The 23,342-nt window shown below is 36.9% G+C and overlaps 2 protein-coding genes across 2 annotated transcripts; both read right to left on the bottom strand.

Annotated features, from left to right (window-relative positions):
- Positions 1 to 2,824: 2,824 nt before the first annotated feature.
- LOC309506606 (neuropeptide FF receptor 2) lies at positions 2,825 to 5,803 on the bottom strand. Its single transcript, XM_082180486.1, has 2 exons — positions 5,733 to 5,803; positions 2,825 to 5,000 (listed from the first exon to the last, which is right to left on the bottom strand). The coding sequence occupies exon 2, from the start codon at positions 4,833 to 4,835 to the stop codon at positions 3,546 to 3,548; it is 1,290 nt and encodes a 429-aa protein (XP_082036612.1). The 5' UTR covers positions 4,836 to 5,000; positions 5,733 to 5,803; the 3' UTR covers positions 2,825 to 3,545.
- Positions 5,804 to 8,122: 2,319 nt separating this feature from the next.
- Positions 8,123 to 12,472, bottom strand: grifin (galectin-related inter-fiber protein; the record flags this gene model as incomplete). The annotated part of the gene is made up of 4 exons (XM_082166923.1): positions 8,123 to 8,445; positions 8,552 to 8,714; positions 10,389 to 10,468; positions 12,314 to 12,472. The coding sequence occupies 4 exons, from the start codon at positions 12,470 to 12,472 to the stop codon at positions 8,281 to 8,283; spliced, it is 567 nt and encodes a 188-aa protein (XP_082023049.1). The 3' UTR covers positions 8,123 to 8,280.
- Between the last annotated feature and the right edge of the window lie 10,870 nt (positions 12,473 to 23,342).

The following is a 23,342-nucleotide window of genomic DNA, read 5'->3' as shown; positions in this document are numbered from 1 at the left end:
ATGATTATTCACAATCAAGCACAGTACATTTAATTAAAATCAAATTGCTATGCATCTTTACAAGGCATTTAGGACCTATACATTCTCTCTGACCATTTCCTTTATGCACCCATGAAAATGACAAATTTGAACGAATGCAAATGTACACGAATATATGTTTATAGAGACAGTATGAGAAATCGATGTAATACACTACATTTTTTATCCACCATAATTTAAAACAGAGTTTTCAAAACATTTTGAAGTCAAGGACCCCAGCATGGTGACATTTAAATAGGCAAATGCTTGTCTATGATTGGATCATTATTGCTGTGACTATTATGTTTCTAGCATGTTATGTTTGGCAACAGTTCTTCTAACCCTAACTGATGGAGTGTGAAGCTTTTCATTTCTTAAACAACATATTCCAGGATGACAATGACAATGACAATGACATAAACTCTTAAGCATTTGCCTATTTAAATCCAAAAAGCAACCTTTTTGGCAGGACAGTGTATATTCATATGTAAATACCCATTTACACTGTATGAGAAAATATTAAACATGATATTATAAGAACAATTAAATAATTAGCTTTTATATTGTATTTGTTCTAAAGCCAAAACAAGTGATTAAAATATCTGGAAAATTCACAATTAGTCGACAGTGTATTTTTTTCTTACTGCTATTAGAGTGCAGTTAGATGCATAACATGAAACATTTTAATTTTAATTAATTTTTCTTTTCAATACAAAAGCAGTTTTCACAATCACAACAAATATAATTTTAAACACAGCTTTATAAATGAGCTTATTTTGCCTTACAACCAAGATAAAGGCAAAAGAGGCAAAGAGAAACTCTGTAGAATGACACAAATACTAAACTATTCTTTAACATATTTGTAGGTCATAGGGAAAGAGTAATGGCCACTTGGAAATAAATATATTTTTCACAAAACAATGCAAATTTAGAAAGAATAATGAAATAGTAAGAATATTCAATTTGGTGAATGTGTTTAAAATCACTGTGTTAAACATGTTTAATAAATATATTTAGTTAACTGCGAGTCCTAAATAATGCATTTTGAAAAAAATGGTTATGTTTTTTTATATTTTTTATACAAATGTTCTGTTTAGCTCCTAATGGCCTTTGTGGGGCCCTGGACCCCAGTTTGAATACCCATGATTTAAAATACATCTGTCCTGCTTTTTAGTAAAGGAATGTTCACACCAACACAAATGTTTGGGAAGAAAATCTTTTAAATCAGATTTTCGCATTTCCAAAGAGTAAAACAAAAATTAAAACACAGACAGACTGACAGTAGAAGTACTTACACAAAAGTAGAAAGCTTTCCATTTCTGACACCTGTCTGTCACAGAGAAGAAAGGAAGTTTCACTCAAACAGCCATTCAGATTTTTGTATTTGCTTTTTTATTTTTATCAAACCACACCAAATACAAGAGTAGGCTACAAAGAATGAGCGCCAGATCTGGATCCTTTCTGTATACTATTCACTGTCACCTAGAAAAAGAGTCTGCTCAAGTCATTGCACTGCAAAGACTGTTACAGCAAAGAGCTATGCATACTTGTTTTCAAGCAGCTAAACTTTAATGAGTGTTGATCATTGTTGTATTGGCTGCTTGCCTAGTGTTATTTTTCTTATAATGCTTAATGTGCAATTAAATTGGACGAAATGTGAGTCAAAAGAGTTTAGAACACCTCTCTGTAAACAAATTTGGCACATTAACTGCATGTGAATGTTCGACTAGCTGTTCATTCAAATTAAAACGTTTATCACACTTATTTTATCGCATTTTTGCATGCGAACATTGGTCTTGGCCTTAATTCAGAATTTATGTACAATCAGTGATGTCTATACAAAACAGTGCTCTTTATTTACAGGAAGTACAGTGTGTATGTATCACCATGAATGTGATGATGCAATGTAACAGTGGATGCCCTTACGAAAAATAAGTTTATTCAAGTGTTCTATGAGTATACTTCTTTTAAACTAAAAATAAGAAAGTATACTTTCAGTCTACATTTTATATACTTCTCAAAAATATACTTTATGTACTTCTCAGAAATATACTTAAAATTACACTTAAGTGACTTATACTGAGAGAAAAGTCCAAGTATATTTGGCCTGTAGTTGTACTCGATATATACTTAAAAGTATAATTAAGTATTCAAAGTATACTAGGCTTAGTTGTGTTAACTCTTTTAATCGAGTAGCCTATTAAATATATTCTTTTTTTTTCATACACAGTCTTATGAAACTTACATTGTTTGAAAATATTGATTAGAATATTGATATAACACAGATATGTTTCTAATTCTGCGTATCAGATTTTTTGTGTAGGCTAGTCCACTGGTAGTGTATAGGAATTTACTCTAATTCTACCTTTCCCCACCATTGACTGAATTTTCCAGCTATCCATGTTTTCACTGTTATACGGTAGGGGGCGCTATGACACATCTTCTAGAACAGAATCTCCGGATCAAAACACAGGAGAAGAAGAAGCTGAAACAAGTGATAGAAGATTGCTCACTCAAATGTAAAATAACGTGATCATCAAACATTAAACAGCTTGTAAATCAAAACTGCTTAATGTTACCAAATGAAATGAAGCATAACCCATGAAGAGAAAAAGACTGTGAAGCTTTGGGGTGTTGGACTCGATCTACTCCATCTGTGTTTTGATCATCGTTCTTAATCTGATAAAGGCGTAGTCTTTGACAAAAATGTGATTTTCTCAACCTTTTTTTTTAAATGTTGCCTTTCTTTATGAAACTTACCGACATTCAAGTGTTGATTAAAAAAGGATGCATGAAGCTGATAAAATGTTTTTCAAATTAAAGTACAGTTTAATGTATTTTTCAAGTATTAAAAAAATTATATCTACATTTGAACATAGTAGTATACTGCAAGTGCAAAAATAACATATAAATAGTAAACTATAAGTATAATATTATGTTCACTTAAAGAAAACTTACAAGTATACTTGCAGTATAAACTACTAAACTTCAGTGTGTACTTTCATAAACTAAAAAAATTACTTGTATTAAAATAGTAAACTAAGTAGTTTACTACTCTTACACTTATAGTAGCCTACACTTAAATGTATACTTTTATATACTAAAAGTGGGCCAATTTAGTCCCAAGCAGTATTGAAATAGTACACTTACAAGTTTACTACAAGTACACATTGATATTAGTATACTTACTACATAAAGTATACTTTAAAATATACTTGAACATTACTTAAGTATACTTCATAAAATGTACTTGAAGTATACTTCTTTTTCGCAAGGGTGGTTACGAACACGAACTATGCTACATGTTACATTAGAATCACATGCTTTTTGACAGTACGCAAGACAAATGAACAATACTTAAAGAGATAGTCCACCCAAAAATGAGAGTTCTGTCATTATTTACTCACCCTCATGTCGTTACGAAACCTGTATGACTTTCTTCTCCTCTGTGCAACACAAAATAAGATGTTTTTGGGTGAACAATTCCTTTAAGTGCTCTGTGTCCTTTAAGGTAACATGCGCCCTTACTACAAGTTCGATAATTCAAGATTGCTTGTAGACATTATCTTCTCTGAGAGGCTTTGGGGAGAAACCATCTGGCTGTTGTTGGAACACCAATCAGAAAGAGTCTCTACTGACACCTGACTCACGGCACCTTGTCGACGGCCAGTTTTCTGCATTTTGAGAGAGAGAAAACTGGACAGTTTAGAAGAGCTGGATGATCTAAAGACAGAAAGCATCCTCTGATGATACTTGGACCTGACTGCTCTGGCAGAACGGTACAAATCGCCCAAGAAACAATAACAGATGGGATTGAGGCTGGAGTTAGTAAGGCCCAACCACTGTGCGAAAGGCCGAGTCTGCAGAACCCAGTGAGGAGGATGAACCTCGTGGTCAATGAGGATGTCTGCCACGTAAAGCGGGAGCCAGGAGCCGGCGAACAGGAGGACCAAAGTGACCACCACCTTAGCGATCTTCTTGCGCATCTTCAGACGCGAGGCGTGTATGGCCAGGCTGTGCGGATCGAAGTCTGCGAAATGTTGAGAAGCCCTCCAGAGCTTCCTGCCCGTCAAGAAGCTGATGATTAGGTTAAAGGTCACAGGGATGCAGTAGAGAGCTACGAAAAGGAGCACGTTGTAGACCTGCTTGAGTCTAGCCTGCGGCCACAGCTCTCGGCAGATTGGCACGGCGATGTCGATCAAGTGGATCTTGTCCAGCTTGATCATGAAGAGCAAAGGCGCGCAAATGGCAGAGGACAAGACCCACACGCACACAATGGTGATGTAGATCTTCTTCTGGGTGAAGTACGAGAGGGAATTCAGCGGGCTGTGAACGCTGTAGTATCTGTTGACGCTGATGACGGTCAGGCTGAGGACGCTGGCCGACACGGACACGGCCTGGATGAAAGGAACGGCCCGGCACAGGAGGTCTCCGTACACCCATGCGGTGTAAATGGTGTGGCCGAGGGTGATGGGCATGCAGATGCAAACCACCATCAGATCACACACTGCCAAGTTCACGAGTAAATTCCGGGTGGCACTGATACTCTGCAGCCTCTTACTCTTCTGGCAGGTAAGCATGCGAATGGCCATTAGATTTCCAATGAATCCCACCACGAATGATAGTGAATACATCACCGTGAGAGCGATAGTGGTGGGCTCTTTGATCGTCAGCAGAAGCAGTCTCTCCAGCTCTCCACTCTGGTGGAGGTAAACATCGCTCATGAAGTCCTCGGCACCGTGGAAAGAGACATTCAACGACAGCAAGGTGTTTAAGAGCATATGCTCCTTTTTCAGCAAACCTGCAGTGAAATTCATATTCCTTTTGTTTCCCTTAAGGAGATATGCAATGTTTTGATATGCGGTGGTTGGAATCCAAAGGCTGCTTCAGGCATGCCAGAGTCGAGTAATAAAGCTTAAGGCATCTTCATCTTCAGCCAAAACGAGTAAGGTAATGAAATCCATCATTTAGCCAACCGCCCTCTACGGAAACATGGCACACATTAGGAGGGAAATTAAATTACAAGAAAACAAGAAATCCAAGGAATTGCATTGACTTAACTGTAAGCCTTAAAATCGACTGCCTGATCAATGATAGATAACACAAATAACTCTCTCTTTTAATATTATATTTTCATTTCATTTTCTTTTCAATCTTCTCTTTTGTCATACAAGATTAAATTGTGAATTATGCAAACCACAATAAGTCGCTGTTACAATAAATCAGCTGCTTAAGCAGAATAAATAGTGTATGATATTGTGTGATATTGCTTAAGGACACAATTTTGCTAAATTATTCTCATTTCAGACAGTTTTGAGCTATGTATTTGCAATAAAAAAAATAAAAATAAAAATAAAAAACCTAGAGAAAACAAGCATTGTGTTGTGCTTCGGAAAAAAAAACTCAACACAGGGTAGTATTAATAATAAGTCTGGCTTTTAATATTGCATGCTGATTCTTTCCTTCAAAATCATTCAGAATTAAACTGAATTACGCAAACTCTCGGAAATGAAGGATCTGGACCAGCAATAAATCTATCTTTACTAGCTGCTTAAACATAATAAATCCAGCTGTTTTTAAGTACTACCTATTAGCGATTTCCCACTGACATATTTTACGCATGTGTCACTTTCTCCTTATTTACTTCTGCCATGCATTAGAGTAATTATTTAATCTACAATGTAAACCGCATCAAGAGAAATCCAAGTACATACCGATGTGTGTGCAGTAGCAGGTGCAGTCAGAGGACGGACTGTGTTAGTGTGTTCAGTGTGTTTCACTATCATCTCCAGCTGAAGGAAAGAAACGAGGGTCTGCGGATGTGGCTCTCTCTCTCTCTCTCTCTCACACACACACACACACACACACACACACACACACACACACACACACACACGACTCTCTGCTGACGGAGGCGATGCATGTCATTGATGTAATGGAAGCAGTTTTCTCATTTACCACACACACACACACACACACACACAGGCTGCGTTTTTAAATATCCACTCACCAATGTTTTGCTAATTAAAAAGTATCCACATAACGAAAGGAACCACACTTTTGAGAAATACAATTAAATAATGTGCACCCGAATGAGAGATTTTGTAGACACTACAAAATAATTTTTTTAAAGAAAAGGGGGCCACATTATGGGTGCCGTCATGAGATCACATGGCCATCTGTGTAATTCAAGTGAATAATAATAATAATAATAATAATCATGTTTACCTGATTGCTATGGCTAAAAAATGCTAGCACACCAAACAATTCAATGGAATTGTCAATGCTGGAGTCAATAGCGTAGTCCAGAGTGCGTATTGATCAGCACTTGTGTGATCCATGGTTCAAACTTAATGAGCATGAGTGAAAAAAAAAAAAGTCCACAAAACAACCCAGGACAGTTCTTTGTATTTGTATTTTCTTAAAGGGTTAACAAAAAACATAAACCTTTAAGTTCTTAAAGGGTTATGTAACCCAAAAATGAATATTCTGTCAGTAATTACTCACCCTCATGTTGTTCCAACCCGGTTAGACTTTCGTTCATCTTCGGAACACAAATTAAGATATTTTTTATTAAATCTGAGAGCTGGCTCACTCCCCCATAGGCTTCTATATTGAAACTTGCCGGCCCAGAAAGTTAGTAAAGACAATGTTAGTCAAGAAATAGTCCAAGTGACTACAGTGGCTCAGCATAAATTTATCAAGCGACGAGAATACTTTTTGTGCGCAAAAACAAAACAAAAATAATGACTTTATTCAACTATTCATTTTCTTCTGTGTGGGACTCTGAGTGAGTTCATGTAGTGTAACAGCGCAGCACTTCTGGGTTGTACGTCAGAGCGTATGATTATTTTTTAAAGTTAATTTTTTTCGGGCACAGCTTAAAATGTTAGCTAAAATCTATTGAAGAAGGTATACTTTATATAGATATTTTCTGCCATTAAACAGTCTATTATGAGCTATAATGGCTTTTCAGCTTATAAACAGCATTATATGATGGGATGCCCTTTTGTGATGTACTTTGTTAAAGCTCTTTATACAAGCTATATTTAGTCTGCCTGTGGCTGTGAGGCAGACCGCCACTCTCAGCATCTGTATCTGCCAAAAAATGGGAACACATTGCATTATCACTGATTAAAAAAAGTTTTTGACCACCATTCAGAAGTTTGGGGTTAGTAGCCTACGATTTTTTTATTACTTTTATAATGTTGCAAAATACTTTAAAGGCTTTTGGACTTTCTATTCATAAAATAATCTTTTTTTTTTTTTTTTTAACTAGTTTCCCCCAAAATATTCAACTGATCATAGTAAGAAATGTTTCTTGAGCAGCAAATCATCATATTCGAATGATTTCTGAAGGTATATGTGACACTGAAGAATGAAGAATGCAATACATTACATTTTAATACGTATTCATTTCACACATAAATTATTCTAAATCTAATAATATTTCAGAATATCACAGTTTTTTTTACAGTATTTTTGATCAATTTTAATGACCAATCCTACATTTGTAACTGTAAAGCATAAAAATACATATATATATATATATATATATATATATATATATATATATATATATATATATATATATATATATATATATATATATATATATATATTGTCATATGAAGTTCTGTTAAAGAGAGAGAAAAAAAATCTAAAGTTAACCAGTTATATTTAGATTTATTTGTCATTTGTACAGTTTCTACATACAGTATATTAATTAATATTCATAATAAGATTTTTCTTTTGGAAAATTGGTTGAAGAGTTTTATGTCAGTTTGGCTAACTGTAATGTATGCAGTATATGTATAATTTTATATTTCTATTCGTAAATGCTTCCATGCAAAGAAAATAGATTACAAGACTATTGATGTTTGTGTTGTTATTCAATGAGATGTGAGCATATCTTTAGTATTGATTTCTTAGGACATTTTCTCATAAGCCGGCCCAGATGGATCTCCAGAATCTTTTTTTTTTTTTTTTTTGGGACACTGATGACACCAGGAAGTCACCCAGAACACTCTGACCAGACGAGTCTTTCATAAATCTTTTTTAAGCCTCTCATTTATTCACAGATTCATATGAATATGTAGTTCAGCTAAGGTATGTCAGTACCATTAATCACACCTTTACAGGGAGATGAACTCAAGATGCATGAAAGGTGTGTAAACAGAAATGCAAAAAAACAATAACCAACTGTAAACAAAGAAACGGCTCATTCCAAATGAATCGCCTGCTATGCCTTACTGCCCACCCTCAGAAATAGTGTTTTTTGGTGATCTCTAAAGAGGAGATATTGACGTCGTTCACCACTTGTACTTTTGTGATGGTCTTCAGCTCTTCCACACGGTGTTTATACTGCATCACCTTGGTTTCATCAATGAAAACATGGAAGTTATCATTGTCAGAGTAAATTTCAATCTGTTGAGAGACAGGGAGTTGATGATGATTAAACAACTCACTCATAATCAAACTCAAACTCTTAATTATCACTCAAAATAAAAATGTTCTCATGACGCTTTATCACCTGGAAAGGCTCCTCTACTCCGAGGGGAAAGTTGCTGCACCTCTCCTCCTTCCCCCAGTGGTTGGCCATGTAGGAATTGCAGATGATATCTGACTCAGTGAAGCGGGGGTTGAAATGGAAGGCTATTCTGTCATCGTGTTCACAAAGGAAATTGATCTCAAACCTTGAGGACAGAGAAAGAAAGACCAATTCGTTATAATGAACCAATCATCTTATATTAGCCAATACTGAACCTGTGACAGCTTCTTGTGCTAAGATGAGGCACTTGTGTTTGAGCTATTCTCCATCACTCTCCTACAAATGAATTTGAACAAGAAATGGTTGAAGAAATCACGTTTAACCTAGATTATACTTTAGCTTGTGTTTGTCTCTATAAAAAGAATAATAATTGAACTGCATCTGGATTGATAGATCTGTTCTGTTCAGCATTCTCAAGAAAATTGCACATACATGAATTGCCACATGAATGCGTGTCTCCTATGATTGTATTGCCATTTTTATTATGTTGGCTTTCTGATCTACTTCTTAAGGTTTTTTGTTATTATTCCTAAGACAAAAATTTCTAAATGCATTTCTGTGAGAATAAAAATATAAGTAGCAATATTCTTTTTTTTCTCTCTTTGACACAGAATCATCCAGAAGCTCTCAAATCACTCATATTGATGAATGATTCATTCATCAGGTTGTTTATAAAGAATAACTGCAATGTAAACTATTTTATAATTGAAGAGTAGTTCATAACAACTATTAAAAGCCTAACCAGAACGTTTGAAGTGTAGTTTAAACAGCTTTAACCCTTAACCCAGAAAATGATAAGCAAAAAAATAAAAAAAATAAAAGTCATTTCATGTAACTTTTTACATCATCTTGACTTAAGTTAAACATATCCAAAGGATTTTCTTAAATATTTGATATAATTTGGATTTTATGAGTATCTCCATTGCCCTAGTTGATAAAAAAAAGCCAAAGTCATCAATATTTCTATATTTGATATACATTTTTTTACTGCACGTATGATATGTTTAAGTGTCCTAAAGTTGAGGCATACACATTTCTTGTGTTTTTACGCTGCTGAACTGTCTCGTCTTCAACCTCAGGTGTGGGAAACTGTTTGATGTCCAGTGTCCTGCAGGGTTTAGCTCCATCCCTAATCCATCACATAATGCAATTTATGATACAGCTAATTACCGTTTTTTGTAATGATAAACGATTGGCTGCTGATCCTGGGGATTAAACAACTATCCATGTGGGTGTCTGTTTGGGCTTTTTAGCCTATAAAGTAATCCTGAAGACTTTGGTTAGACTTTTCTAAAATATTATATATTTTGCATATTAATCTTTTTTTTTTTATCAAATAAATCGTAGAAATATTGATGACTTTGGCTTTTTTATACCCTAATAGGGCAACAGAGATACTCATGAAATCCAAATGATATCAAATATTTAAAAAAATTCCTTTGGATATGTTTAACTTAAGTCCGGATGATATAAAAAGTGACATGAAATGTTGAAATTAACATTAACAAAGATTAATATATGCTGTATAAGTGCAGTTCATTATTAGTTCATGCTAAATAATAGTAAATAATGAAACTTATTGTAAAGTGTTACCAACAAGAATATTTCAACTGATATTTTCAATCTCACAGAAGTTTTGAATGGGCCTATGGACTCTTTCTTCTGTATCTCTTTGTCAATTCTTAAGAGCGATAAAAAAAAGCAAATATTATCTATGGTTTGCCATTAGCACAACACTTAAGTTTTTTTTAAAAACAAGTTTTCTTTAGACAACTCCTTTTGCATTTGGCAATGAGCTTTACAGAGGCTGATGACTTACTTGGTGGCCTCTGCTGGAGTCTCTCCTTTCAGGATAACACTCCATCCTGGACATAGTCCATTAGGACAGGACGCCTCAAACTGATTAAAAAACATACAAAATATCAAGCATAATCAATTTCACTAGTACAGAGTGGGGGTCAATCCATTTAGGGTTTTTTCAAAGGCTGATGTTTATAACGATACCGATAACCAGAGAGCAGGGTGGTTGATATAATTCCAGTATACTGTAAGACTATATATAGATCAGGGGTGTCGAAACCTGCTCCTGGAGGGCCACAGTTTAGCTCCAACTTGCCTGGAAGTTTCTAGCATAAAACTTTAATTAGCTGGTTCAAGTGTGATTAATTGGGGTTGGAGCTAAACTCTGCAGGGCAGTGGACTTCGAGGAACAGAATTGGACACCTCTGATATAGATAGATATAATTCACTTACAGCAATTTAAATGAACACATATATATGCAGAATACACATGCAGTACTTACAGTAAACAGTTTACATCCACAGTAAATATTTAACAAAGTATTCTAAACATATGAAATATATATGTACCAAATGTATAATATTTGAGCCTTTGTCTATTGACAAGGCTGTTGGTAAATTTAGGAACTGTACCAAGTGGAAGGAGATGCTGATAATGTCTGAATGACCAAATATCAGCAGATTTATAAGCCTATCATGGTCTAGTCTAGGGGCTTCAATTGTGCAATTACGACAGGCGTCCATTCAGGAATCTCTGTTTTACTGCACGGCTATTGCCATTTAAGAAAGAAATGAAGATGTTAAAGCAATATTCTGTGGCCTGAAGCTATCTGTGACATCAATAATCTAACAAGCAGCTGTGTTTCACACAGATAACTGACTGAGTAACTGATCCCATACGTTTCTGCTGAATAAATTTTTTTTTTTTTGGCAGTGGTAGGCAAAATAGTAATTGCCCAGTAAGGTCAGCAAAATCCCAATTCACAAATTGCTAAATGTATGAAGCCATAGCATAAACAAAAACAAAGCAGTTTAGATGACACACGAACAGGGCAATATGAAGATACTGGGCTAGAAATCAGGTAGACAGAGAATAAACTCGGTGATGACTGGAAAAACATGAGAGGAGAGAGATGAGACGCCGCCTGCATCCGCAGAATCAATTCAGCTCCATTGGCCAGCACCTGTTTTATCTGAGACTTAGATGTGCTTCTGTGCTGTGCCACATGCTCTGTTATCTGGATTATGAACCACGTTCATATGGTGCCACAGGGTGTTTGGGTAACCGAAGGGAAATTGCAAAAATCGGCACATCAACGCTGAGCGTCAGGCTCCAATAACTGGTTGCAAAGATATGCACGAGATGTCATGCAGCATATATGAGCATGCAAGCAGCAAACAGTGTCTGTCGACTTTTTGCGTTAAAAGTGCAGATTTGGAGCTGCACCAAAAGCCATTGATTTTTAAAAGCCTCTCAATGACTTTAGAAAGGAAAATGAGATGATTTCTGGTGTTTTACAGGTAGTGATGGATTGTTCTTTAGATCGAAACTGAGCCTATTTTAATGTCCCCATTACTTTGAGTGCAGTCACATGGAAAATAATTAAAGCATCATTAGTTTAGCTTGCAGAGAAAGAGAGTGAGAGTGAGAGAGCGGGCAATGCACTATGCAGAAGAGTTAAGAGTCACCTTCTCATCTCACTGGAGAAGAAAGTGCATTTTAAATCAAATATTTATCATCTAAAACTGCTCCTGGTTTAAGTGATTAAAATGTAAAATGCCAGACCACAAACTGCTGTAATCACATCAGCACCTTTCTGTTTAAATGCTTAAATGCATTTTAGCATCAGTAAATCTTGAAAATCTTGGCATTACTCAACACAATAAGCAAACTTGAGCGGACTTTGTTCGCATGTTAGCGGAGCCGGAGGGTGTTTTGCTTACCTGTAATGTCATCTCGTTGGCAGTGCCAGTGTATTGATCAGCTTCCAGCTGGATGTGTTTTGGCGGTGAGGGGTCATTTAAAGAGAGTGGGACACCACGTGAGGGTGAGCTTAGCAGGATAAAGGCTGCAAAATAAGCTTTTGTGTGTGGCAGGTTCATGCAGTGAAAAAAAATTAAGTGTAGAAATACAATGCAATACAATAGATTTGCCTTTGGCCACATGGGAGGCTCGGGATAGACAACCAGAAATAAACAACATCAGGTCAAAATTTCAGGTACTTCACCAGTTGCATAAACACGATTGCAGATATAATGGATATCGTATATGGAAATAATGATGTGGTTAATGATCCATCGCTCATTATGAAACACAAAACATCACTATTGAAATGAATCACGGGATTTGTTTTTCAGCCAATGGAGTGTATACATTATCCGGGGGAAGATAATGTGTTTTTGATGACCGTATTTCAGCCGCTCGGGACTCCCGTAGGAGCTGGCGCAGAGGAATTGTTGACATCAGCAACGAGCGAAAGGTGCCATGTGACTTTTTTCAAGGTTTTTTTTTTTTTTTTTGTAACGTAAACTATTGGCTGCTGATCCTGGGGATTAAACAACTATCCATGTGGGTGTCTGTTTGGCTTTATAGCCTATCAAATCTGCCAGCCCTCAGGAATTTCCTGTCTGCCTTTAGTCACAATGGCTCACTAAAGCTCATCGGGGCCGAGTGTATGTCCCTGCTTACAGCTGCAAAATACTCTGAATTTCAATACCGCCTAGGCCAAAACGATACTAGGATTCATAAATAAAATTTCACGGTTTTGTGTACAGTCTTTGCACAATGTTAAAGCAAGTGAAAAACTCTGGCAGATCTTCTGCGGACTCTTATTACTATGGCCTTTGGAGACTGGAGAATGTCCAAAAGTACCTAATCTACTCTCAGCCAGATCATGTCTTGTATAGTTCAGTGTGTGTGTGTCTGTGTGTTTACATACATGGCCCCTGGCTCCTCTGCAGTTCTCATCAGTTGGCCAGGCACCCCCTATACCTCTGAGATAGAAGAGAAGGACACAGCAGCATATTCTGATCACAGTACTGTCATCTCCATGCACGCCAGGGGCTCCGTCCTGCTAGATTACATCTCATATGAGGCTGTGAGGTGCCTCTCGGGTAACTCGAGCCCAGACACACAGTGACAACAAATGGCTTGTAACTGGGTGCGGGTCTAAACAGAATGCTAATATGAACTATCAACTACACTGAACTATCACAAAGCATCGTGACAAATTGTGTCGCTTCTAATGCCGGTGTAGTGACATATTAAACACTCTTTGGTGAAGTCAGCTTTACGCTTGTAGGAATTTAGAAATGAAGTGTGTCTTGTGAAAAAAGTTATTAATATTTACTTAGACAGACAGACAGACAGATTGACAGACAGATACATTCACGCTTAGATACAATAGTGTAGTAATTAAACAGTTGAATGCGTTACATAAAGTGCAAATCTGAATACACACATGCATGAATGCACTGGGTCAAAGAGTGTGAAATGAACTGTCCAGTGAGGTTATTTTGTGGAGGATGGGGGAAGGTTGTACTGTCTGATGCAGTGAGAACAAATGATCCACCATATCTCTTTTTGGAATAATGTTATTTATAATACTCATGGTTTAATTAGGTAATTACCTATGTATGAGTCCGGTGTTTGTGTTGCCTGCCCTCTTTCTCATTACAGAAAATCACTTGTGGAGACACATCATTATGGACTGAAATTTCATTCTCCATTTATTACCATACATTTTTATTGAGAATCTAAGCCACTGGGGGAATACTGTGGAGAAGATGAATGTCTGAGTCACATATGCTAACATTATATGCTGTAGATCTCTGCTGGCAACCTTCATATGTTCAGATGTTGTTTGGCATCATTATGTGGTGTGTGTGTGTGTGTGTGTGATCACAATATTACATATTTATAATATTACAAGGCTGTGCACAGATAAGCCTTTACTGACCTTTATGTTTGGCATCTTTATAACTGATCACAAACTTGATAACATGCTATATCTGTCTGGGGTCTCAGTGAATCTGGATATAAAACAGGAATAAATGCAATAAACTTTTCCGTGGCAAGACTGTCTAACTGGTGCTTACTTCACTGTAGACTATGTACATTACTGACAGTTTATTTATTATATTTATTTATTCATTCATTCATACTGGCTTTTTCTATGTTTTTCAGGGGGAAAATTCAATTGAATTAAATTGAAAATACTTTTAAATTGTCCTCAAACACAAGCAACATTATGATGTTTCTTACAGTCATATTTTAAAAGAGCATATCTTCTCTAAATCCGTAATACCTTCAATAATACATCTGGTTTAGGTAACAGAATTTACTAAAATAATTTAATGGGAAAATGAATGCTAATTTTGTGAATGTTGCATGCAGCCCTGCCCTGCAATAATAAATATACAGTCAATTCTGTCAGAATATTAGAGTTATGGAGGTATGCACTTGGCCAGGAGAGGGCGACAAAGATTGACTTACATTCATAACGAATACAGGAAAGACCTATTGTGTGAAATGAAAAACCCTGTTGCTATTGGTATTGAAACCAAAATAGACACCACAAAACGAAGTGCATTCAATAGAGTGTCTGCCCCTTTTATCATTATCAACTTCACCGCCATTTTCTTTCTCCATTGGCTATAAGATGCACATACCCATAACCTAATGTCATTGTTTATATGGGCAGCCAAATATATGTGTTTTCCACTTTAATAGGCTTTTACTCACACAAGACGGAGCTTAATATGGAATAACTCACCAAACATCAGGGCCTGGGAGAAAAGTCCTGTGAACTGCGTCCGTACTACCGATACTCCCACTGTACTAAAAGCAAACGACCCTGGTCTCCGCTGAAGCGATATTATGTTCCATAAATAAAAGTGAAATCTAAAAGGGCCCCAAACATATTCTACTTCCACTTACAGTATAAACAAGCAGGCTATACATTATACTAGTATATGTCACAGATCAGTTTTGCCCCTTCATAAAACACCCCATAAAATGATTCTCAAGGCCTGATTCCTTCAAACCCCAGTTCGTTGTTTACATCTCAGTCCTGTCTCAGGGTTTAAAGCTCTCATTCCCAAGAGAGTCTAGACAAAAAAAGACAAACATGCATCAAGCATGTCTCCATTTTTAAAAGGCCTCCATTATTCACCGCGTCATAATGCCGTGTCTTTGTTTGCTCCGTCCTGTGTGCATAATAATGAGAAGAGGCTGAAGTTTTGGCCTTGTGTTCAAGGCCCCCACCGATCTCAGTATCTCTATTTACATATTGATGCTGTGCGATGCAACTCTCTCAGAGCCTTGTGAATATGTGCCATATGGTGCAGATGGGCCAGACTACAGCATGACAAGCAGGGCAGCCTGATGGAGCTCTGACAGCATTTTCTCACCCTTCGCTTGACAGAGGTCACACAACAGGCTGCTCTTGTGGACCCTTCTTTGTGACAGTCAAAGCATCATGAATCATCCCACTTGTGCCATATGAACGAGAGGATCCTATGATTTTCAATGTGTAGAAGGACAGACAAGGAAACAGTGTCGGGCTCTGGCTTATTTTGCACGTCTTCAGTTTGCGGATAAACATTGTTTTTGTTGTGCTTCGGTGAATATGATTATTCTACTGCTCATAAATCATTCACTTCTAGGCTTAAGAGAAATAACCAGTTTAGATGGAAAGAATCTCAAGCTGACTAACTGAAGACGTTACCCAGACAGATCCGGCCCACATCTAGTACACGTGGATTCCACACGGCCCAAATGTGGGCCGGATCTGGGCCGACACTATGTTGCGGTCTGGGTAGCTTTACACATTATACCAATAATTCAATACTTCATTGAAAATAAATTCCAGCACAACACTACAAAACAACCATAATGAAATGACCCTTCACAATACTCACAATATAACACTTATTATAGGCTTACTGTAGTGAATCAGGGTAAGACAAAAACACGTTTTGGAAGAAGGATGTTGCATTGACTCATTATTTAAATGACAAAAAGTTACACAGTGTACCTTCAAATAACATTGAGCAATACATTTGTTACATTTATGAATCTTTGTTAACGTTAGTTAATTCAAATACACCTGTTCATTGTTAGTTCATGTTAGTTCAGGTCCATTAACTAATATTAACAGATGCAAATTTTTATTTTAAATGTTAAAAATAACATTAGGCCTAATATTAATGAATGTTAATTTATTATTGTACATCTCATTGTTAATTCATGTTAACTAATGAAGTTAAATAATGTTAGCAAATGAAATCTTATTGCAGTTACCAAAATTGACAACAAAATAAATAATTAAATAATATCACATTACACTAGTTGTTTCCCCACCAAATCCATTCTGATGCCACAGTCGACAGCATATGAAGCTATTTATGAATATATCTTCACTAAAGCAACTTTTTGACTCAAATCCGGATTTAAAACACACATTCATGTGGATCTGTTTTTCACAAAAAGCTCAGATTCACACAAGTATATGCGCTCACACGCATATACATGTACAACAGATGGACAGATGCATCAATACAATAGGGTAACTAAGTCCAGATGGGAGCCATATTAGCTCTACTAGCCCCAGCTGCTGTCTGAACATGACTATACAAAATCCATCAGCTGCCCTATCCTAACAGACAGCGGCCTGTTCATAGCCATGGCAACAGCTCGACTGCCTCGGCCGGTACCTCCACATGTGCCTACGGAGAAAGGGGCATGCACCGAGCGATCTGATTGGCCGACGGGCCTCCTGCTCCTCAGCTCTGTTTGTGTCTCTCTATGGGGTAAAGTCTGGGAATCCTTTGAGGATGACAGTCCTTTAACCTCTCATGACACGCAGAGCGAAAGGGCACCAGAGCTGAATTTGAATGCTTAAAGGTTGCTCCTTTATAGCTCACCCGACTAAATTAAGTTATCAGATAGGTTTCATTTAATTATCAACTTTGTCTCTATCCTAATTATCCGTAGCAGAAAAATTTTGCAGAGCAAGGGTAAATGTGACTACACCTTAACTCTAGAGAAACATTATTTTAGATATTTTTACCCCCTTTCACTGCCATTAAAAAAAAAGCAGGTGACAACTTCTGCCACCTACTGGACTGGAGTATGAAGCACTGCATGGCGCACAGGAGAGAAAAGTCATCTGTTGTGATTTTACTTTTAAAATGACTTAAATATTTGGTTGTTTCCAACCATAACCAATCTGAGAACTTGGAAAATGATCAGTAAGCTGCATATACTTTTTTGCTGACAATCTTGGGTGCTTTATTAAGCATTATAGCAAGACACTATGTACCGTCAGTGTATTGAATTAACACAACCAGATATTCAATCTTTTCTTTTCTACATCAGAAAAAAAGTAAGTCATACAGGTTTGGAACTACATGAAGGTGAGTAAATGATGACAGAATTGTCACATTTCAAGCTAAAGTCTCTCAGTGCTTTCTAGGGAAAACAATTGAGATATTAAAGAGATGTCTTTCCTATTGACTAAGCCATCATGAGGGCCCAGTAAAAGGGCAGCATGCCGGCTCAGCTACTGTTTATGTAGAGACCGCCCCTGACCCTCACCAGGTCACACACTCTTGACTCCTCACAAATCACGGGGCAGAGGAGAGGAGGGCTCATGTGTGTTTGTTTGTCCGCGAGCAGCGCATGTGGCATGCCTGCCCCTCACAGATGATAGACATCCCAGGGGAGACCCCCCCTGCAGAAACACATTCCTTCAGCTGCGGAGGCTGTGGTGAGTCTTGTGACCACAGCTCTGATCAAATACGGACCCTTTGATGAGGAACTAAGCCCTCAAGATCAACCTCACAAGCATAATGCAGTAACTGTTCACATGTTCACACCACTGAAGAGCTGTCAGGACTTCTGTTAAAGCAGATTTATGATATTTCTGTCCTCATTTACATTACGACTTTACTAACTTGTATCACTTTATTCATTTAATGAAATACAATAGGGACCAAAACAACATTGAACCATATCTTTTTTTTTGTAAATATCTTCGTTTGTGTTACACAGATCAGGGCCGTCATCATTTAAGAAGTGAAGGGGGACAGACATTTTAAGTTTTATAACTTTTTTTCTGACCTTTGTCAAATTTTTTATTTTATTTTTTTATTTTTTACTGTATGTCAACAACATTGCTAAGTCAATATTATTTGTTTCATTTTTATTTTTCCTCTTTTTAAGAGTAAGAATGTTTAGAGAAACACCTGAGAGAAAGTCATAAAGACCATAATGAGATATAACTGGATCTCCTGAACGAGAAAAAAAAAAACCCTCCAGTATGGTGGAGGCATGAAAATATCTGCTGGATTTTTCAAAGATAAACCTCATTTGCTCAAAGAAAGAATAAAACGGCTGGAGATACACAGTATACAGTGTAAAATCTATCACATTTGAATTTCCATGGTTTTATTAGGGACCATAAACAGCCCTGGCTCCACCAATAAAGACCTAACATGGCCTGCTCAGGACCCATGAAAGGAAATGAACGTCTTTGTTCTTGAGGAGGTGAGATAATGCGGCACAGTTAACATTTCTTTATCATAAACCGGGGTTGTTTGCACAGGTGTCTGATCTTTCGCAGTTTTGACTATATAAATCATACTTAAGTTGTAAGCGTTCTTGTTTGTTAGCGGTCTGCCTTATCTGTTTGGACCAAAGTCCTGGATTTGTTAGGCATTTCAGACAATGCTGCTGTGTTTTTTCACAGTCAGGCTCTGTTAGGCTCTCTGCTTTGAGGTCAGCTCAAGAAATGCAAGACAATGACAAGCCAATGATAAGGAAACTTTGACAGATAAAGCAACACTTGAAAGGCAGCCCCAAAACACTAATATTACACTGTAATTTAGCAGGAACAGCTAAATATTTGGAAAATTTGGAAGTTGTGAAATAATCACATTTGGAAGTGTGTTTTGTGTTATTTTTCTCACTGGTAACAGCAATAAATCCAACACACGTTTTTGCACTTAAGGAATAAAAAGGTTGGCAAATGTTTCCCCTCTATTTTAGTCAGTGTTACTCAGTGATGATGTAATGCTCCTCTGTGCTCCCTTCTAGGGAATACTGTGAGGGGGAGACAGAGACCCAGGAGTAACTTTCTGCCGCATTCATTTGTTGACTCACAGGATTTGAGGCTCTAAATCTCAGTTAAACAAACTCCTTCATGGTCTGGTGAGACTTACAGACCCTATCAGTAGGATCCATGGTGTCTTACTACTGAACCAGTAAATCCCCAAGACAGGGGAGGAGAGTGACGGGACGGGGCAGCAAGGGAAGGGAAGGGAAGAGAAGAGAAGAGAAGAGAAGAGAAGAGAAGAGAAGAGAAGAGAAGAGAAGAGAAGAGAAGAGAAGAGAAGAGAAGAGAAGAGAAGAGAAGAGAAGAGAAGAGAAGAAACAATGAGAGGCGAGAAGAGAAGAGACGAGAGGAGAAGAGAAGATGCAAAAAGATGGGAAGAGACGAGAAGGGGCAAAATGAGAAGAGACAATAAGAGACGAGAAGAGACAATAGAAGATGAAAAGAAATAACAAGAGACGAGAAGAAGCAAGAAGAGAAGGGAAGAGAAGAGATGCAAAAAGATGGGATGAGACGAGAAAGGGCGAAACAAGAAGAGACAACAGGAGACGAGAAGAGACAAGAAGAGGAGAGACGAGAAGAGGAGAGACGAGACGAGACCAAATGAGACGAGGAGAGGAGATGAAATGATGCCAAAAAGAAATAAAACAAATTGATAAAAGAAGTGTGAGAAAAGTGAGAAGAGAAAAGAAGAGAAGACTTCAAGCAAGATATATTTAAAATAAAATAAAACTATGAATGTTTGTAAGATGCTTTTATAAGAGAGAAAAAACATTTATGCCATGCAGTTCCCAAAAGGTAAAGCAGTACCTGAGGGTCCTGAACTGAACGGCCCATCAATAAGAGGCATGTCACCTGCCCTCTGGTCTACTCCTATTAGACTGCTGTCTCAGGTGGGAGGAAACATTAGGATCATTAGGACTGACCTCTCTCCTTTAGAAACCAAAGCTCTCTCCTGTCCTCACAGAAACCCTGAATCATCGCACTCTGTCATAACACTGACACTGCGCACTAATGCAGCACTTACCATAATTACCAGTCCAGATCTGCACTATCTATCCTGCTCATAATTCTGCTCATTTGACAATCTGTGTATTAGTGAGTGAGTTGTTAGTACAGGGGGGCTGCTCTGTGTTTACTCAGCTTTTATTGGCCACATTTCAGAGAACGAAATGGCAGCAAACAAAACAGAGGCCTTATGGTGCCCAGCAGGGCTCCTACAGGAATAGGGGCAAGTGGTTTGTGGACCCCGTTCTGTTTTTTCTGTCTTTCTTTCGTACTATTTATTTTCAATGACCCCGGGCACATGCAAACTGTTTTCTGGCAGCACTGTCATATTAATGACATTTACAGGTGCTAGAGCACCGGGACAGCAAACAGCAGGCATTGGGATTTTGCCAAGACATGTTGACACGAACATTTAGTCTGAACTCCCTAACCTATCCATAACTTATCCCTAACTCAGAGGGAAATGATGAATAACACTGAAGAACCTAACCCTGGTTGTAAGTCTAAACTTGACATAAACTGTAAACTTGTCCCTCAAATCTGATTGGTTGATTGGAATGTTGTTCCAGGATTAACAAAGAGGTTGATCCAGGAACATGTTGTATTTGGTGAAATCACGTTCACCTCATAAACATGAGCCGACTTCATGCCGTGCAATGAAAAGATAATGTCAAGGACATGAGGTATTTTTCATAATAACATATAGATTTGATTGTATTAAATTCAGACAGATTTTTTTATTATTATTTATATTAATATTTTTATTTGGTCAAATAGGAATTGTGTAAATGGCTTAAGAAAATATTGATTAAACCTTCATTCAGTAATTCAATTTGTACTTCATAAATTAATTGTTGCATAATAAAGCAAACTGTCAGGCAGAGCATGGAAATACTACAACTGTAAACTAAATCTCGAAAAGTAAGGACTCCCAGCCACAATGTGTAGCACATAACGCTGTGTTTGTGACATTTCACACCCGTCGAGACAGTCATAGTGTCGCCTGACCCTCTATTTTAAGTTCTTTGATAAGATTAGGCCTCTTAAACCTGACAGGTCGACTTGTTCTGTGTCCAAAAGCACTGCACGTCTGTCACTGCTGTCTGAAGATATTGTGTCTCTTCAGTCAATTCCAACAACCAGTCTTGTACAATGAGCGAACTGATCCTTTACATTTAGGCAACATTTAATCAAAATTCTATACATAGAATCTAGATTTAATGTAGCCTAAATGTAAAGGATCAGTTGACTCACTGTACAAGACTTGTTTTATATGAACATGAGATGATCATCATATTTTCCTTTAAAAAACATAATATCTATCTTAAATAATATAGGCTGCAATCTGTTATATGCTAATAAAGCAATAAGCTACGAGAGGCTGAGAGTTATAATTTTTTTACCACTGGTAAAGCGACCAGTAGTCATACAGAGCTGGTAATGTGAGTGTCCAAAAAGTCTGATAAAAGACACCAATGTTTTATACAGTTTAGTCATGATAACTATCGGGGTAGTTTATAACACATTATATTAACACTTAAATGCATGAATGTTTCTCCAATCATTTTTACATATTCAGGTCTTTAGCAAACCAGATCTATATCTAGCGCGGATGTCGTGATAAAACTCTCCTGATATTAGAGTAACAAGTACAGAAGAATAACATAAACCATATTGCTACCTGGAGCTTGGAAGAATTCAGTTGTTTTATACCATCATCACTGTCCTTGTCAGAGCTCATTTCCCAGTATATTCAGAATCTGCGAATTCAGAATATTTGCGATCTCAAACATATTCTCAAAACGATTATTTTTAGCATCTTCAAAATCAAAATTTGGATCGCCGACAGCTTCTTCACCTGATCCACCAATCAAGTGACAGTGACACTAATATTTGATTGCGTTCAGTACTTGCTTTGCAGTAAATCGCTGAGCCATTTCAAGTTTTGCTGATGATACTTCCTATTCTTTTGTGAAACGTCACTTCATCATTTCATGGCTGAACTATTAATTTCTGCTCATATATAGGTTAGCATATCTCTTGTAGAATATGCAGGATTATAACAGAGTAAGAGGGATCATAAAAATGTATAACTGAATTTACATAATTAAACCAGTTCAAAAGTTAAACATCTGTTTTATGAAATGGCTTATTCAGACAGTACTAAATAAAAAAAGTAAAATGCAATTTATATGATCCTTCTTAATGGGCTAAGTAATATAGTTCATAAGCCTGTTTATGGTTGCCAAACATCATAGCAATTTGTGTAATATCGTAATATCTACCACTAAGATCATTTTATTAATATGTGAACCTGGACCAGAAAACCAGTCACATGGGTTTTGAAATTTATACTGAATAAATAAGCTTTCCATTGATGTATGGTTTGTTAGGATAGGACAATATTTGGCCGAGATACAACTATTGAAAATCTGGAATCTGAGGGTGCAAAAAAAGTTTAAAAGTTGTCCATTTATGTTGGCGATTGTGCAGCATTCACTCACAAAAATAAATGTTTTATATATTTACGGTAGGAAATTTACAAAATATCTTCACGGAACATGATCTTTACTTAATATCCTAATGATTTTTGGCATAAAAGAAAAATCAATAATTTTGACTCATACAATGTATTGTTGGCTATTGCCACAAATATACCCGTGCGACTTGTGACTGGTTTTGTGATCCAGGGTCACATATGTGGTCCTAGTTGTTTTATCTGTTTTACCTGTTTAATCACTATTTAACAGTATAGCGTCAATATACGGCTCATCCAACAAAAATGTATAATCAGAACTGTGTGTATTAAAATGAGTTATTTTTGTGTATTATTATTAGATTATGATAAA

The sequence above is a fragment of the Leuciscus leuciscus genome (genome assembly GCF_965113295.1).
Source record: "Leuciscus leuciscus genome assembly, chromosome: 1".
Lineage (NCBI taxonomy): Eukaryota > Metazoa > Chordata > Actinopteri > Cypriniformes > Leuciscidae > Leuciscus > Leuciscus leuciscus.
Note: the sequence above shows the minus strand (reverse complement) of the source record. Positions and strands in the feature narration are given on the sequence as shown.